Source organism: Cryptotermes secundus, unplaced genomic scaffold, assembly GCF_002891405.2.
Source record: "Cryptotermes secundus unplaced genomic scaffold, Csec_1.0 scaffold669, whole genome shotgun sequence".
In the NCBI taxonomy this organism is placed as follows: Eukaryota; Metazoa; Arthropoda; class Insecta; order Blattodea; family Kalotermitidae; genus Cryptotermes; species Cryptotermes secundus.
In genome coordinates this window covers 281,163-299,369 of record NW_019726235.1, presented here as the reverse complement: position 1 = coordinate 299,369, position 18,207 = coordinate 281,163, and the positions used below count along the sequence as shown (strand labels likewise).

At 41.9% G+C, this 18,207-nt stretch overlaps 4 protein-coding genes across 5 annotated transcripts in view; 2 read left to right on the top strand and 2 right to left on the bottom strand.

Annotated features, from left to right (window-relative positions):
* The window catches only part of LOC111864072 (zinc finger protein 704), a 201,267-nt gene extending 183,098 nt beyond the window's left edge, over window positions 1–18,169 (bottom strand). Inside the window, exons 1-3 of one of the 2 annotated variants that reach the window (XM_033751314.1) lie at window positions 17,974–18,169; window positions 14,910–15,054; window positions 7,154–8,321 (exon numbers count right to left, since the gene is read on the bottom strand). In XM_033751314.1, coding sequence (XP_033607205.1) covers window positions 7,154–7,543 — 390 coding nt within the window. In that variant the 5' untranslated portion in view covers window positions 7,544–8,321; window positions 14,910–15,054; window positions 17,974–18,169. Of the gene's footprint in view, window positions 1–7,153; window positions 8,322–8,813; window positions 8,937–14,909; window positions 15,055–17,973 lie in introns of those variants that run through there. The other variant, XM_033751313.1, reaches the window with a different exon arrangement.
* On the top strand, window positions 9,538–10,820 carry LOC111864073 (protein cereblon homolog). Its single transcript, XM_023851059.1, has 5 exons — window positions 9,538–9,767; window positions 9,901–10,103; window positions 10,254–10,333; window positions 10,482–10,579; window positions 10,729–10,820. The coding sequence occupies exons 1-5, from the start codon at window positions 9,650–9,652 to the stop codon at window positions 10,770–10,772; spliced, it is 543 nt and encodes a 180-aa protein (XP_023706827.1). The 5' UTR covers window positions 9,538–9,649; the 3' UTR covers window positions 10,773–10,820.
* LOC111864075 (RNA guanine-N7 methyltransferase activating subunit) lies at window positions 10,871–11,332 on the top strand. Its single transcript, XM_023851062.2, has one exon. The coding sequence runs from the start codon at window positions 10,893–10,895 to the stop codon at window positions 11,229–11,231; it is 339 nt and encodes a 112-aa protein (XP_023706830.1). The 5' UTR covers window positions 10,871–10,892; the 3' UTR covers window positions 11,232–11,332.
* On the bottom strand, window positions 12,519–13,159 carry LOC111864064. The gene is made up of 2 exons (XM_023851049.1): window positions 13,040–13,159; window positions 12,519–12,737 (listed from the first exon to the last, which is right to left on the bottom strand). Exons 1-2 carry the CDS (start codon window positions 13,157–13,159, stop codon window positions 12,519–12,521), a joined length of 339 nt encoding a protein of 112 aa, XP_023706817.1.
* Window positions 18,170–18,207: the final 38 nt, after the last annotated feature.

Sequence of the window (18,207 nt, the reverse complement as noted above, 5' to 3'; positions counted from 1 at the left end):
AAGCGAAAGGAGGACTGAAGTTGTGGATCCTCACACACAAAAGGGATGGGCCCCGCTGCTTGATAGTGTCAGATGGACCATGGCTGTTCTCCGCGTGTTAACTACAGTGGGACTGCCGAACTATCTATGATTAACGTTTATGTTTATATACGGTCCGCACGAACCTTCTCATGAGGTGTGTCGTGGTGACGGGGGCGGACACAGTCTCCGAAATACTGGAAGCCAACTAAACGATATCGGATTCCGCTGGTGGTTTCAGCTGTTACACTTCTCAGAAATGGACGGCTGTTTGGTGATATGAGCTGCAATGACGGACCTACACAACATACTGGGAAACTCGGGATTACTAGGTATTTGCACATCGTCCATCGTTCGGTATTCTAAACTAACTCGACCTGTGTAAGTTTTGAGGTTTTCACGGCGATGACTATGGAGAAAGTCGTCTTCTGGTTTTGGCGCCGTGTATTCTTCGTTTTGGCCGACGAAGAGAAAAATCTTGCACTTTCGGGAATGTAACGCGGTTCTACCGGCTGACCTATCCTGTGATGGACATCTTCGGCTGCCTTCTTTCGTTCTCTAAATTGTCCTGTCCACTTGTGGTCCACCCAAGTGAAGGGGGCGAAGGCCCTTGTGGTGCTGCTGTCACGTATATGTAAGCATGCGAGTTCATCTATCTACAGCTCTTGCGGACCTTCGCCGCTCTTTCAATTTCGTTATCCTATACACAGTCGGTAGGACTCCGTCGACGGGGGGATGAGCCCGTCGAAAGGCCGCTACGTACCCGCAGAACAACATAAACACAGAATAAACGCACATAGACATCTATGCTTCAATTGGGATTCGAACCCACGATCCCAGTGTTCGAGTGGGCAAAGATGGTTCATGCTTCAGCCCGCAACGTCACTGCGATCGGTAAGTATGTGCGTTAGTTTGGGTTATTCCACTGCGCGGAAAGCATTTCTTTGTTCTCGATTCTTATTGGATATAAGGCAAGAGTGACTTGATCAAGGCAACTCGAGTCAGTTGCCTTGGGGAATTTACTGCAGTTTAAGTTGATTCTGTGTATGCATTTTGCTTATGAATTGCTTTTCTGCATTTGCTACGTGACTCTAGTCTGTTGTGGGCATGGGATCGCAACAGCACGCAGGCTACCCTTATCAGAGATTATTTTCCTAGCGTAATTTTTTCTTAATTTGCTTAGTGGGGGTGGAGTCCAACTGGGTCCACTCGGCACGGCAGCCACTGATTGGCCTATTGTAGCCTGCCCCGGGTGATTGTTATGATGGAGAATTTGGTGGAATGAAGATTGGCAGGGGAAACCGAAGTACTCGAAGAAAACCTGACCCAGCGCCACTTTTTCCACCACAAATCCCACTTGACCAGACCCGAGATCGAACCCGGCCAGCCGCGGTGGGAAGCCAGCGACTAACCGCTTGAGCTAATGGCCGCGCCATAGCGGGTCTCGTATTAGACGAAGACGTTTATTGGACAATCCCTTCTTACACTCACGATCGCAACCACTCGCACTTATAACGCCTTCAGACGTTTCCTCTTCAACTGTTATACACTTTTGCACCGCTATTCTGGGTGGAGTGTCTTCGTTCTTTTGGATCGCTCGTTGAATCTGAGCTATCCTTAGCTCTCGTTGGATCAGAACTCTCTTCTCGGCTCTCGTCGAATCTGAAAGCTGCCTGGGTCCCCTGAACTCTTCTTCACTTATATCCTACTCTCGGACGGGACAGAGGCCAGCTTGTCGAAATGTTCAGCTTCGTTGCTGCTATGCAAACGACTCTCTCGTTGGTACGAGAATACATGTCTGCCTCAAACACTTCTTTACTTAGGCACTGCTAGCCTCTTCGTAACACTGTTATGTTTTCGTGCTGTTTAAGCGACTTCCTAGGCAACGGGCTGCTTATATTGCGTTGCCTAGGAACTGCTAGCCGTTGACCAGTGATGGACGTCTTATCGTCCAGCCTTCCTGGCGGCATGTCACAGTATTTTAAATCAATAAAACAACGAAGAACTTTCGTACCCAGACAGATAAGAGCGAGAATTACACAGCGTGGAGTTCAAGCTAGCATGACAGGCTGTCTACGAGATGAAGGTGTATTAAGTCCGGCGGGGGAGGGGACTTGTTGGTACCAAATGAATCTTAGGAAGAGTCTCCTGACTCCTTTACCCCATGCCCACATGAAGTATGCAGCCATAATATATTTCAAACGCCTAACTGTATCGGCCGTTAAACTGCATTTATACTTCTCGGAATTACGTCGACTGCAGACACCGTCGCGACGTTTCAGAACAACACACTGCAAGGTATACACGAGAGCGCTCGAAATACTGAATGCTTGAAGACGCTGAAACCTACACACTCCAGTAACAAAGACTTCTAGGAAGTACTTATTAGGTCAAGGCCAGATGTAGGCCAAGGCAAACATTGTACCGCTTCTTGGTGGCAGATATACAGAGGGCCTGACGACATTGCACAAACTTTGAAAAGTCGCTTGGTTCCCAGATATTTCGGCTCGTAACGTACTGCCACCAGATTGAAGCCAAGAGACAGTCAACGCACCCTTCATTAAGCTGTTTTCGCACCGGTGCTGTCAGCGCCGAGGGCAGGGTGATTAATGGATATGGAGCAACTGGTGGAATGAGAGTCAACAGGAGGAACCGAAATACTGTCAAAAAACCCGCCCCAGTACCACGCTGTGCACCTCAAAATACTACACGACCTGCCCTAGGATCGAACCCTGGCCCAAACTCTTATTTTCACGCACTTTCCGTAGTGTTGCTTTCTACTTGAAACAGAGATTATGGCAACATAAACTGCACAATTTGCAGACAGCAATAAAACATACAAAATGTCGGTGCCACGTATGGAAAGTGGCAGCGTTGTTCCCACTGCTCCATGTCAATATCGTACAGATGTCCAGAAATAATAATAAAAAAACACCTGAAGCAATTCGGTGCCATCAAGGTCATGGCAATCCAACCAATTCTCTTAAATACAAAATCCGTAAGAGAACAGAAAACACGGTCACAGGAACATCTAGGGCACTCTTCCCAATCTGTGTCCCGCGGGCCACAAGTGTGTTATCTGAAGCTATTAGGACATACCATGAGTGACGAACTGTTCCGTTTTATTCCTTGTTAGTTATTATCAATCTTACATGCAACTTTATTTTTAAAACCTTTAACAGTTTTAATCGTTAAAATCTCTTCTACACCGCTCGTGTATGCATACTGCATGTTTCGACCAATACTGGTCATCTTCAGGTGTCTCTAAAATTGCTGCTGAAACTGCTGTGCTTCCGTCTGTAAGTTCAGTTTCTGGGATATGCCCTCGTCTGTGGGCCCATGTGTCCTGTGGTGTGTGTAGCTGTCACGAATGTTTCAGTAACTAATAAGATGCTACGATGCAATATTATGAATTGTTGCGTGTTCTCAATGAATATATTCCTTGATGGTGGGCCTGCTCTGCTTGGAAAGCGATCGGGACTTCGACTGGTATTTGCGCCTTAAAATGAGCTACAAATATGGAGTTTTTGATGTTCCCTAAGTTTTCGGAAGTCATGATGAAGCTGACAAGAGAAACAAGCTCCGTTTATATCAGAGTGTGAGAAACCATACTGAAAGGCTGCAAGAACGTTCTGAAGATATCTCCCAGAAAATTCACACCCCCCAGTACGAAAAGTTGGGGCACTGGATCGTTGTATCTGCCGTGAAAACAATAAACAAATAGACACGTAAATTGGCGATAGCTTCATTATCAGATAAAAGCAGTGGAGGCTCACAGGGTTGCGAGACGTCGAGGCTCACACATTTTCTACACAATCGGCTGACAGATGGCGATGAGACTGTCAGCCATACGCGCCGGCCGGCCGCCCTTTAACCCCAGGAATATCCCTGACACTTTTTTTCTGTTAGAGGCTGAGTCGACCTGAGGGCCGTAGTGCGTCTGGAAGTATTGGGACATTGGGAGTCGAACCCGAGATCTTGCGGCTTGCAGCACAGTGCCTCAACCAAATACGCTACAGCGTGCAGTATGCTGAAAGTTTAAATGCAGAACACACCCGAAACCCCGCTGTTCACTTGCTTGCGCCGCCCTTCTTCTCTGCACATCTGCGTGATTCGGGGCTTTCGGCCTCAGCAGTCCCTGCGGATATGTGCGCACTGACTGACACGCCTGTAGCCCGACACTGGCAAACTTTGGACACCGGTAGATGCTACGTCACGGTATGAAAAAACGTCGCAGTAACACAATCTGTTATTGATCTTTCCGTTCTTTTTTTGTGCATTATATAACAAAAGTGAGATATCTTTGTACTTTTAGTCTGAAACTTCAGACATTGTTTAAAAACTTGTTCAGTGGGGAATGTCTTTCTCTTACTTAGAAATGTAAGCTGCTTGGTTACGGTGATTATACTGTCACGTGATCGAGTGACTTCAGACGGTGTTTGGATTGGTAATTGGATTTAGTGACCACTTACAGACCGTAACTACAATGAATGATAACAGCCTCGCGGAGTTACACTCCAAATACAGCACACGTTAAGTCTTTTCGACTTCACTAATCGTTTCCTGGTAACGGGTTTTAACACAGGCCGCTCACGTCCTTACCATCTGGCACATATCCCACAATTGAAGTAAATGCACCGACGAAGTCTTCTCTTCACAGATGGCCTTACAATTCTCTCAGTATCTCATTCAACTGACTAGCTCCCAGGCTGGCGGTCACTTCACACCAACCTTCCGGTCTGCTATTCACAGACTGATTTTTAACTCACTAAGCTCTGAACTCCAAGTCACATTGCGACTGACAGTCAGTCAGTCAGTAAGTCTTGGTGTCGAGCCCCAGTCTATTACTGTTTGGCATTTACGGTCTTGTTTTTGTGGGGCGCCCTCTCTGACGAGAGGACGGGTCTGCCTTTTGTATATGCTGCTGGCCCTTGCCAGCACAGTCTTTCTCGGGTCTGAGTCCCTTGATATTCGCGACAATATTTTACTGTATCAGATTTGAGACTTCCCTTTTCGTCGCCTCCTACGACTCGCAGGGTCACGGTGGAGGTATTCGACCCCGCCTACACACGGGGGTCCAGAGCGCTCTAAACTCTAAACTTCGTCACGTTTATAACCCCTCGGCACGGACCACGTAGAGAACACAGCTCTTATTTTGTTGTAGTTCAGCTGTTGCTGCAGAGATGTGTTTACAGCGCCGTTGCCTAGCAACGGCCGCGGCGAGGACCACAAAAAACACAGCTTCCAACAACAGTTCCTCTGCTGTTGGGTGCTGATTCGTTGCCGTGGGAACCTGTTTCTTTGCTAACGTTACCCAGTAACGGGTCTACACGCTACAATATTTAAGTTCTTTTATAACGTTATAAACGAAACAAACTCCGTGGCCTGTAGTCCGCAAGCGAACTATACGGACCGAGCGACCGCCGCTTGTCGGCGAAGTTAGTGCCAACTTTTGCGGATAGAAGGTGTCGTGTGGTCAGCGCAACGGATCCCAACGGCCGTTAATCTCGGTTTTCTAGACCGGAGCCGCTATTTCCTTGAAACAGCTCCTCACTTATCCTCACGAGGCTGAGTGGGCCCCGTTCCAGACCCACTACTTCTCTGAAAATCTGGTAGCGTCAGGAATCGAACCCGGGACCTCTGGATCTGTAGGCAGGAACTCTGACCACTAGACCACAGAGGCGGTCTTTATAAAGTTATTTAATTATAAAAAGTATTTATCTGAACAATTTTAAACTATTTTTATTTGCGAGTAGGCGAGTCGTGACACATACCAGACTCGGGTTCTCACGGCTATGCAAACAACGGTTACGGTGTTTTGGGGCACGACACCATTTAATATGACAACAGGTACCAACGTTTCGGACGAACCTGCTGCCTCCGTCTTCAGGGTAGAAGAATAAGCCGTGCAGGAAAACATCCTGATACCGGGAAGTAGGGGCAGGAATAGGGGCTCCGACCAGTCGGGGGGGGGGCAGTGTCCCTTAAACTACGAAACGAGAAGAGAAAACATCGAGCTTAAAAGGGATGAGGAAAAATGTTCAAGGACAAGAAGAAAAAAAGAATTCCAGGAGGGTTACTGCACATATAGCATTGCCACTGTCAACTGGACGAGTTTACCATGATTCGTATTTGTAAGCGCAATGCGCGAGGCAACAGATGTTTATCATTTTCCAGTTGCTCAGTTATTCTCAGAAGTCGCAAGAGATAATAAACAATGCGTAATTTACACTGCGGTAGGTTTACAACACAGTAATTGCTCTATACATGACTATGACGTCACGAAGCCGGCCGGCCAAGAGAGGGAATGTCCGTGTTGTATTGCGCTGTTCCGGATATGCGCAGTAGCCATGTTTACGGACAACGCGGATAAGACAGAAGATGCGAGAAAAACAACACATCTCGTCCAGACATAAGACCCGTGACGATTCAAAAGAATTTGGCGCAGGAGTCTAAAAAACTGATTTCAACAAAGAAACAATGAAGAAAAACTTTACCATCGACAGATAAATTATTTGCTACAGCCGGGTACGTGGAAATATGACATTAAAATGGTCGTGACTTTCACCAAATACAAAGACGAAGACCAAGTCCTAAAATATAAGTGGGTCGAATTAATAATACAAATTAAACACAAACTCCAAGAAAGGACTAAAATATTTCGCACTCTGTAAGACAACAGACATTAAAAACGGCTGCATACACACACGTATATCCATCTACTGCTCACGTCAAGCCACTGCCTAGCGAGCAAGTCCCTACGGCTCAAGAGTTGAATACGGTATTATCAAACAGCATCATTCTAAGATATCGTAACTGCAACACTGCGAGAGTCTCTGTACAGAAACAAAAGAACACAACATTTTTGTCGTAAATCAGCAATCGGTTTCAAGAGCGCGTAATAAATTACAAAGCTTCTATTTTGATTTACGATTTATACAACATACATTAGTAATGAAGAAAAATGCTAGTCCACTGCCTACTTATACATGATGCAAATCACTTCTCATTTTATAACTCTTGGAAGTTCGAGAAATAAATTACTGATATTTTCTATTAAGATTCATAAGCTCATCATGATCATTAACCGAGGACAAACCTCGTCCATTCCGTCTCTAGCGCATACTGTACTCACCTCGTATCCCGGGGGCGTTATATTAACGATGACTTCATCTATATGAGGCTGATGTGACGTCACTTCACCGGAGACTTCTCGACCATTGTACGTAAGAAAAACTTTCTGTCCTGGCTGAAGTTTGAATCCCGTCACGGCTTGGAACCCGGGACCGATCAGCTCAGTTTCCCTGTATTCTCTCATCGCGGATGCAAGCCGTTTACTGTTTCCAGGCAGAGGATCAAAACGCACCGAATATCTCGTTTCTCCAGCAGAATTTGCGAACGTGTCGGAGTTCCCTGGTGTTTTGACCGCATGAATAACACCGGAATAAAATTTACCGTCTTCACCTTGGGCACAAACTCTAGTCCCTATTATAGAACGTTTAGCCAACCGTTTCCCGGTAGACATGGTTCACTTCATTAATATTTACACACCGCTCCAAAATTAATCCAAAGAACAAAAATAGCACTCCCGACTCAATTCTAACAATGGCGCCACTGGAAAGTAGGTCACCGAATAGCACCAGTTTTTTTTTAACGTAGTCCACAATTATGATCGGGTCAATAATTACGTATTATCACAAAACCAATTTTTGTGAGTACTCAGACTGCTTACTCTATTAACAAATTCCTGACACAATTCACAACGCACTAAAATGGAACTAAAATCCTTTTCCGAAATGTTCTTTTCTTTCGCGCCCAAAGGTTACTAAACCTCTGTAACGGAAAGAGTCAATTGAGTGTTTCGCTTTTTTGCCACTTGATTTTCATTTGTCCTCACTAAACCACATCGTCAATATAACACCACTTACAGGACGACAACGTTTGTTCATACTCTTGGAAGCAGAAACTTGTCTTCACCAGTCTACAGATATTCATGAACGAAAGAGTTCTACAATATGAACGTATCATAATGAAGTGACGCAAAAGTATTTCTTCTACACACGACCAACGTCGGCTCGTTATACCGCAGCACAAAGCCAATCAGCTGACACTCACCGGCCTGCTCCGTGACTGGCTGGATTGTCGAGCTCAGCTGCTAGCTGCAAAATTCACCGGCCGGTTCCCGGGCCCAACAGCTGACAGATAACAACAAACACACGTGACCAAGTTCTGCTCTCCCATTGGTTCCTTCAACGATGCCTGACCTAGATTTCCTCCTTGGCCGCTGCTACCACGTTCCAAGCCTGAAGTAAAAAAAGAAAAGATTCCAAAGCAATTGTAGTAGCTAATTAAATGACAACTACGCTTGTCCTTACGTATGCTACATATCTGTAAACACAATTACAATTTCATACTACGAAACAGCGAAAAATAAAACCAGTCAGAAATTCGATTATGCACTCGAACACAAAATGCAAATGTGCACGTATTAACAACACACGTGTCGTCGTCGGAGTATTAAAATTGGGTTGGGGAGGAGCCCATGTGCCCTGCAGCATCATATTCTTTTAAGTAAATGTTGATGCTACAATGACAATGACATTTAAATAACGTTAGAAGGCAAACTTGTGTGACCTTGTTTACATACATTCGATTTGCGGGCATATTCCTTACTAAATTAGATATTTCGGTACAGTAAGCGGTGCTAATAACGCAATTGACTTCAAAACTGCTAATGCACTTAAAAATTTAAATGTTGTACAAGTACTGAGAATTACTAAAACAAAACTACTTACTGCAGGAAAGACAAATATTGTTTCGATGAGTGATCAGTTCTATTAACACTTTTCAATCTAACAGTTGCTTTAAAGCACGGCGGTAGAACTCCCTCGAGGACAGTACTGAAACTATAGTACTATTTCAAACACATCCCGGGTATCGATGCTGAGAACTAACTTTGGTATCACACCGAACCGCTTTGCTTGAAAGACTATCTAGCCCCAATCAGTGGCTTGCCTCCATCTGTTAGACAATTTCTGAACAAGCAGCTGCCATTGTACAGTGAAGCCAACATTGAACACATAGGTTGTACAGAAACATATCTCTTCCAACGGACGTTCCAAATTAAAATTTAGTAGGCAAGTAAAAAAGAAGTACCATTAATAGTACGGTATAAGACAACGTGCATTTTGCCTTCAGAGCGATTTTGGTATTCACGGGATGAACATACTGGGCGTTACTAAAAACATCTCATAGAAATTTAATAACAAGTATGTTAATAAAACAATATGCAAAGCATAAAATCAGGGATTGTTGAAATGCTAGGATTATTATGTAACATTTACAATTAAATATTAATTAATATTTATTTCCTTTCGATACATAGTTGTATTTTAAGTAACAGAATGACTGTGTTATAATCGAAATATGAAAAAAAAATATAAGGAAAAGTAATCATATCGGAAATTAAATGACGTGTGATATGGGTATCTGTAGACCTTGTACTGCATAATTCCACAGATTCATTTTCTACAAAAGCGTGTTCAGAGCTACCCACCTTGCACTTCCGACACAGCTGGCAGAATTTCGCCATAAGTCGTAAAGGAGTGAAGCCGAAAATATTTGTTTTGTAATGTTGGGTATGTTGAAGGAGGATAAGGGGACGGTAGGGCTGGTTTTATGTTTAATTACAGTTTCTACAATTATTAGAAATTCGGAAGGGCATACTTATCAATCGGAAGACACAACAGGTAATTCTGAACATATGTTAAAATCGTTTACCCAAAATGCACCCAGTGTAGCTGTATAGTACAGTGACAACACAAATTTTTCGTGCAGATGTTTACGGTACCCACTTTTTTTTCCCCCATTTTGCTGTTTTAGATTATTTACTCTGTCGAGGTTGTGGTGCTGATATAGCAGATGCCAGTTACATTCGTAATCGTTTTAGTCCAGAGGCTTTAATCCATGGGAATCAGTCACTTTTTGGAAAACAGAGTGTTGCAGTTCAGCTTTTAGAAAATCCATTGGGTATAAGGTTTCGAGTGGTGGTTGTGAACAAAGCACATTGCATCGGAGTGGACGAAGTACGTTTCATCTGATTTTATAGTAGTGCGATATAATTATTAGTGGCACAGGCAACATATGATGCAAGTGGAACTATCGTGTTACAAGTTTCCTTCTCTCCTTCAAATGTGAATGTAGGGAATTAACATGCATCTCTTGATCTTTTCCAGTGGCATAGTGAATTTTCTTGGTATCCTGGTTATGCATGGAAACACTGTTTATGTTCACACTGTGGTCACCATTTAGGATGGTAAGGTTGCTTTGCTTAGTAAGCTTTCCATACTTTTACACATGATGAAATCTGAGAATTGTTGACATTGTTAATCTCCAACTTGTAACCAAAGTACAAAGCAATGGAGTGTGTGGCATACCCCTGAACTGTAATAATCTTTTGACAGGATTTTTGAACCTCTGGCATCAGCAGTTGCAGATCGTAAAATAGCGTCAGACCACGGTTTTTATGGACTGATTTTGGATAATGTGCTGAGTGAGAGCTGTAAGTATAACAATTTAAGGTTTATTTTTACATTCAGTTATGGTTAAGGAATGTAGTATATAAAACTTAGCTTGCCACAATTCAATTTAAACGTACTCTGTTCAACAAAGTTGGAGAGCAGAAGTGTAACACGAATTGTTATGTGACAGTTTCAGATTCTTTGATGGTTGTGCCAAAATCATATAAAAGTTGATGAACTGAAAAGGAAAGGACCCCTGCAAAGAATTGTAACTGAAACAGTGACTGAAAGGATCTGGTGCCTTTGCTGTCTAAGTTTTGTGAGACAATTTTTTTTTTAAGAAACTCAGTTAATATGACAGCAGAAGAGAACTTGACAGGTGGAGAAGGTCAAGCAGTGAGTGTAATACTGACAGAGGAACAGAAACAGTTTTTAGCTGCATGTGAAGCTGAATTTGCTGATCGCTATACAGACACTGATCAGGAGTTTGTTCAGTACAAAGACAGAGTGTCTACCCCACCTATTGTTGATCCATGGTATAATAAACCTAGGCGTAATTTTGATTGGTCTGCTCGAGGCAAACGTCATCAGAACTGGGGCTCACGGAATGACAGAGGACATAATCAGGGTGGTGATGGTGGTTGTTATCGCCAGGCTGATCGTTTCTATGGTCACCGTTATCGAGCTTACTGATGCAATGAGGTGTTTATATTTGTATACACTTAAATTTATACATTATTATATGACTGGACTGAACATAAAAATGGATAAATAAAAGGTTGATTTCAATTAATGAAAAATGTTGGTCTTTTTTTGTATACTGACAAAATAAGAGTGCCAGTTAGGAGTCAGATGGGACTTTCCATTTTCTGAAGCACTGCTTGTTATGCTACAGGTAAGCTTGAAAGATTCACAGTAAAGACAAAGTGAAGCACTGCCACCCAAAACCTCTAGATCTGTAACCAAATTCTGAAGTTTCTTAGTCTCTTATGAACAAATTTTGTATGCCCTTTATGTTACAAACATTTTATTCACAAATTCTGCTGTTCTTTATACGTACAATGTTGCATGAGCAACCAGCATCACTGTCTTAATGGTGGGACTGTGTTAGGTTTGGGATTTTCTGGGCAGTGGCTGTGAAGAGTACTGTCATTTGTGATGCTGTGTTTTTCTTTATTTGCTTCTTTAACAATGCTGGCAGTTCAGGACTATACAGCATCAGTTGATAGGTAGACTAATGAATTGGAATGGATTTCAAGGAAGTCGGTATTTGCTTGAAGGAACTCAGGATAACCAGCATCCTGGCCAAGATTTGAACCAAGGACTTCCTGAATACAAGTCTGTCCATTGTGGCGCTGTGTATCCTAGAAGAAGTTCACTGCCATTCTGGAGGATTGTGCTGCTAGCTGCACGCTTGGCTTACTCTTTGACCCTGAACATGGCGACCCCACATTTCTCAGAAACACTGGTAAACTTCTGCCATACTCCACAGTGCCACATTCCAAAAGACAATATGTGGGGAAGTCATAAAATTTTAATTATCACCCAGAAGAAACAGAGACACAGGTGCAAGAAATTGTATGTGAGTTAGTCCTCTATATATGCCTCCTGCAACGCATTTTCCCCAGCGATGCATTAGCTGCTGGATACCTTGATCATAGGTCTCAGTTTGACTGTTTAGGAAGTCCTCCACTGCAGAAATGACATCATCGTCTTGGAATCGCTTACCATGAAGTGGCATCTTTAGCCGAGAAAGCGGAAGAAGTTGCTTGGTGCCAGGTCTGGTGAACATGGTGGATGTGGGACAATTTCATATCTCAAACTGACAGCAAGTATCGTAGCACAAACAGGATGAGCCGGTGCGTTGTTGTGAAGAAGTTGCACACCTTTTTCCAGCATTCTGCATCACTTTTTCCTTATTTCCTCCTGTAATTTTCTCAGAAGGTTCCAGTAGTACTTGCCAGTGATGGTGATGCCCTTTTACGCGTAGTTGGTCATGATAACACCCCACCGATCCCAGAACATGCTCAACATCACCTTTCCTGATGACGGCTGGGATTTGGCCTTCTTTGCTTGCAGCGAGTCTGCATGTTTCCAATGCTCGCTCATTTCCTTTGTTTCAGGGTCATAATGATAGACCCAACATTCATCTGTCATGATCAGGTGGTCGAAAAATTCCACCTTTTTGTCTTGACACACCTGCAAAAAGTTTGTTTGCCACATCCATCCGGTACTGTTTTTGAACTGGTGTCAACAATTGTGGCACCCCACGTGCAGTGACCTTTGTCACGTGTAACTCGTCATGGATGATGTTGAAAACCGACCCATGGCTAATGCGGGCCTCATGAACATTAGCTTTGATAGTTATGCGCCTATCGGATGGGATCAAAGCTATCCGTCTGTTCCACAATTCCCAGTTCCTCAGTGAGAGATGGTCTTCCACTTCGGGGTTCATCTTCGAGGTTTGTCTGTCCACAATGACAGCGCCTCTTCCACCTGACCATTGTGTCATATGATGGTACACCTTCCTGATACACAGCGATCTCCCTGGCAGACTTCCCTTGCAAATGCAGGAACCGTATCACAGTGTGAGCCTCCACTTTCTCAACTGATGTCACCATTTTGCTTCTGCTCTTTCTGGTGGCTCCCTTTGTCAACTTGACACAGGGAAATTTGACTGTTCGGCAAGCTCAGGAAATGGGCTATCTCCATTATAGAATGATATATTGGAATTATGATTTTCTTATGGTGATAATTAAAACATTATGACTTCCTGTTGTACTTTTTGGTACAGGAACTGCTGGTTTTTTTGGGAGGTTGTAAGTTAGCTGACTAGAAACAGACACAGATTAGCACACTCTGGAAATACAGGGAACAAGCTGTACAAGGCGGGAGCATTTGAGGTGACAGTACAGTCTGATAGGCAGGAAGACCTCTCTGTTTTGTGTCAACACATTCCTGATCCTATGCAGTTCACTTCCTTTAACCTTGGACAGTACACGACAGTATTCCAGGCAGAAGTTTATGCCATTAAGGCATGTATTATGGAGAATTTAGATAGGAACTACAGAAATAGGAACATCTACAGCAGATCAACTGGCTAAGATTGGAGCTGCACATCCGTTCGTAGGACCAGCCTGTGGAATCTCTATAGGAGTTGCCAGAAAGGCGATCAGGGACTTAACAAATATGAATCATAAGAAATATTGGGGATCCTTGACTGGATTCAGGCAAGCAAAGGGACTCATACGAGGATCCTCTGCTAAAAGAGTGTTGAAGTTAAATAGGAACCAGCTACGATGGGTGGTAGGACTATTTACAGGACACTATCACCTTAAAGGACACCTCTTCAAACTAGGACTAAGTAATAGTCCAACTTGTGAGAGGTGTTAAGAAGAAAATGAAACACATATCCTGTGTGAATGTGAGGCCTTAGCTTATTTAAGATTGCATTACTTGGGTCAATACTTTATGGAACCAAGTGACTATTTCAACATCCCCACATACAAAATACTACGCTTCATTCGAAGCACAGGATTGTTGAGGGGATAATCAGAAGGGGAGGCACAACAGATAACTGTGGTCGCGGTGCAAGGGCCAAGAAGGCCCGCCCATTAGACATCCATTTATTCAAGTTTGAAGGTGATTAATATAGACTCAAAGAACTGAAAAGGAACCATGATTAACTTAAGTAAGCATGGTACTGCTGTGGCAACATGTTCAATGAAATGTTATTTTCTATTCTAGTCTGAAATAAGTAACTGAGTACCTGTACCTGTAATCACATTTTCTGGAACCTAAATCCAATGGCACAAGTGTTACACAGGAACCTGACTGACTGTATACCTGGATTGAAGTTTGTTATGATAACTAATAACACACACTGACCTCCAGTGTTATGATTTTTAACCCAATTCAAGAACTAGTACCAGTACTATCTTATGCCTGAAGATGACCCAAGAAAAGGGTTGAAACATGTAACATTACCACCAACAGCTAATGAAAGAAATGTTGACAGAGTAGTGTGTATCTGTCTCTTTCAGAATTACTGTTCTGTAGACTGTCCCATTACACATATATCTTTCAATGCTATGACCTCCATACTGTTTAATGAAGTTTTTCCATTCAGAAATGAGGCACACACCAAACTGATCAACTTTTTGATATCTACATTCAAAGACCAAGCAGTTTGGCCTACTGTTAACACACTTGACTTATAGTCATGTACTTGGTTTGAATCTCAGATGGGATACTGTCTATCCTAACTCAGTTTTTATGTTATTTATCAGTCCCTAAGGGAAAATGCTGGGATAGGACCAGGATTAGAACAAAACTTCCCAGTTCTTTTCAATTCATTATTCACCATCTTACCATTCAGTGTTACACAGTCTGACATACTGGCAGCATCATAAATTAAACTGCATCCACAACCATCATGTTTCTGAACATGAATAGATCTCTCTTCTCCATTTTCTTCTGACTAATCAGTTACGTGACGTCACTGTAACTGTAGCCCCTGCAAAGGAAAATAAATGCCTTCATTCCTTCAAGCTGTCAGTGAGTAGTGCAATATGCGAACATATAATCCTGGGAAACTTACAAAGTATGGCCTACTTGTTCATGTAGTTAGTGAAAGCACTTCAGGCTATATTGGAAATTTAGAAATTTATTCTGGTGAAGGCAAAAAGTTACAAGAAACTACTGTTTCCATTTTGGAACCATATCTTGATCAAAATTACCATGTCTATGAAGACAATTATTATAACAGTGTGGTAACTGCAGAATACCTTCTTTTGAGAAAAGTACATGTTTGTGGAACAGTTAGGGTGAACAGAGGCCTTCCTCCAGATCTGAAAGAGGAATCTAAATCCCTGAAACGTGGTGAAACCACATTCAGGAGGAAGGGGGATATTCTTCTTCAGTCCTGGAGGGATACTCATGTTGTGAACATGATTTCCACAATTCACAGTTCGAGCATGGTTGATGTTCAAAGGAGACATGGGCAAGTAAAGAAGCCTATTTGTATTTCTGTGTATAATATGTTCATGAAGGGAGTTGATAGAGCCGATCAATACTTGGCCTATTATTCTCTTACTCGGAAAACAATAAAGTGGACAAAGAAAGTTGCCTTGTGGCTTATAAATTGTGCCATTTTCAATTCATTTTTGGTTTACAAAATCTAAACCCCAATTCGAAATTGAAATACAAAGCATTTCTAATGAATGTGGCAAAGGCATGGGCTACAGACCAGATGGTGGCGGCACGAGTCAGACACAGACTTAACGGGACTGGACCCATCAACTCCCACCCCATGCAGCCCTCATGTGGACACCCCTGGGCGACTCTCGGGTGATATGCAGAAACATACCCTCGTGAAAATTGTAAAGAGTGAACATTCCAAGGGGAAGCATCCTTCTAGGCAATGCCATGTTTGCGCAGTTCACAGAAAAAGGAGTATGACTGCCTACATTTGCAAGTTCTGTGTAATGCCACTTCACAAAGGGGAATGTTTTCAGAAATATCACACTCTCAAGCACTTCTAGGAGCATTGGTAAGTGTTCTCCAAAAATTTTACTTCATAAAATTAATTAGGAGAATTTATATTAATTTTTAAAGTGAACAGTGCACAAGTTAGGGTAGTAGGTATAAAAATGCCGGTCCCCAGGGTGATTTAAATATTTAAATCGCCAGTCCGCAAAGTGTTAATTAGGAACATATCAACTGTACCAAAAGATTTGATTTGTTTCATTCTGGTCTGTCACACTAACAATATCAAAAGAGGTTAAACAGTTCCATCCAGTGTGACTAGTAAAGATTTTTCTTATTTCAATCCTTCATCCCTTACGTGTTTCGGTCTTTACAGACCATCCTCAGAGGGACATCACTACAATTGGAAGCCACTATTACAATATGTTTTTGAATGTTAAAATATATACATATAATGTTGATTAAAATATAATGGATATAAAATCTAATGTCTTACGAACTACAGTGGCTGTCTTAATATGTTAAAATATTTACAATTAGTTTGTTAAGATTTTTGTTGGAAATTGTAAACCAAGTAGTTTCGTGTCATATTTATTATTTCTTCTCAAGAACTACAAGGCGGCACATGTTTGGCCCCCTTCAAGAGAAAGAGGCATACTTGCAATAATTCTGGAAAATCCTTGTACATATGATTTTCACTTATCTTTTTCCTTCTTTTACTTTTTAGTCCACTTCCTGTGTGTCCATACCCTTATCTTCATCCCTTCCCACCACGTTTCTTTAGGGGTTTAAATCAGTTTCGGATGTAGTAAGGGTGTATGTAAGTGAAGTGGCTTGACAGAGGAAGTGTATTTCTGCACATCCTACTAGTACATGGCCCCTCTATTTATTTATTTATTTTATTATCATTGATCGATCCATTCAGGTGCATAACCATTGGATATAAAAACTGTTACTAGATTACATAGATATATTGTCTTAAGATAAATAACAGTTAAAATATATGTAAGAAAGTAATTACTGAGAGACCCCAAGACCAATTTATTATTCCTATCAAGATACACTTCAACAGAATAAAAAGAGTTCTCTATAAGGAACTTCCTCAATTATGTTTAAATTTATTAATATCATGTGCAACTTGCTTGATATTGAGGGGTGGCAAGTTAAATAATGTAATACCGGAATATAACACTCCCTTTCAAGCTTTAGTTAACTTACTAAAGGCATATGAAAGTCCAATTTTTATGCAATTCAGTATTTATTGTGAATAAATCCTTATTCTTTACAACAAAAATAAGAGTTTAAAAAATGTATTGGAGTAAAGAGTTAAAATTCCAAGTTTACTAAACATTTCCCTACAGGAATGCCTTGCTTTGGCTTTCATGATAATTCTTACAATTCGTTTCTGAGTTATAAAAATAGATCTACTGTGTGGCGAATTGCCCCAAAACATGATACCATAATTTAACACTGAGAGAACATAGGAGAAGTAGATCTGTTTCAGGATTTTCAATTCTAATACAGGTCTGAGGGAAGGAACCATGTAGCTTAACAAATTTAACTTTGAATTCATATAATTAATATGTTCTTTCCATGTTAATGAAGATTCTATTGGGAGGGTCCACTGTCAGAAGCACGTGGACTTCCGGCCGTTGTTTTTGCCTGAACCCCGCACTTTACTTACTTGTCACTTTGGATAGAAAACCAAATAAAATTCAGCAGAATACGAAAATTAATTATTGTATTCTAACATCACTCTATTAAACCGCAAACCGCAAATTTCTTCTCAAAACACGAACAAATTCACGCCTAACATCTTCACTCGAAGAAACCAGTGTGAAAGCAAGAGCCTGCAGAGACCTCTGTTTGCCACGCTGGTTTCTTGCTTGGTTTATTATTATTATTATTATATATGTTCCTTCGAAACGTCGGTTGACTTTCAACATACTTAAAAACGTTATAGCCCAGAAGATAGACCTCATAACAACCGCTGTGCGAACCACAAATCCTGTAGGTTTGGATTTCCCTCTCGCACGGATGCGAGAATCTTCAGAGTTGCTTAGGTTACATGTCCAATTAAAATGCCTTCGGAATAAGTTCAACATTATTAAGATATTGTAGTGTATATATATTAAATCTAAAAGGAAATTATAGCACCAGTTTTACTGTCGTCATATCTAAA

Bases quoted from the DNA above. Each gene is read 5' to 3' on its own strand.
- LOC111864075 (XM_023851062.2), top strand. From the start codon at position 10,893: ATGACAGCAGAAGAGAACTTGACAGGTGGAGAAGGTCAAGCAGTGAGT.
- LOC111864064 (XM_023851049.1), bottom strand. From the start codon at position 13,159: ATGGTGACATCAGTTGAGAAAGTGGAGGCTCACACTGTGATACGGTTC. The intron at 12,738-13,039 runs GTCAGGTGGAAG...AACTTTTTGCAG, and splicing joins TACCATCATATGACACAATG to GTGTGTCAAGACAAAAAGGT.
- LOC111864073 (XM_023851059.1), top strand. From the start codon at position 9,650: ATGTTGGGTATGTTGAAGGAGGATAAGGGGACGGTAGGGCTGGTTTTA. The intron at 9,768-9,900 runs GTAATTCTGAAC...TTGCTGTTTTAG, and splicing joins TCAATCGGAAGACACAACAG to ATTATTTACTCTGTCGAGGT. The intron at 10,580-10,728 runs GTAAGTATAACA...GTTATGTGACAG, and splicing joins TAATGTGCTGAGTGAGAGCT to TTTCAGATTCTTTGATGGTT.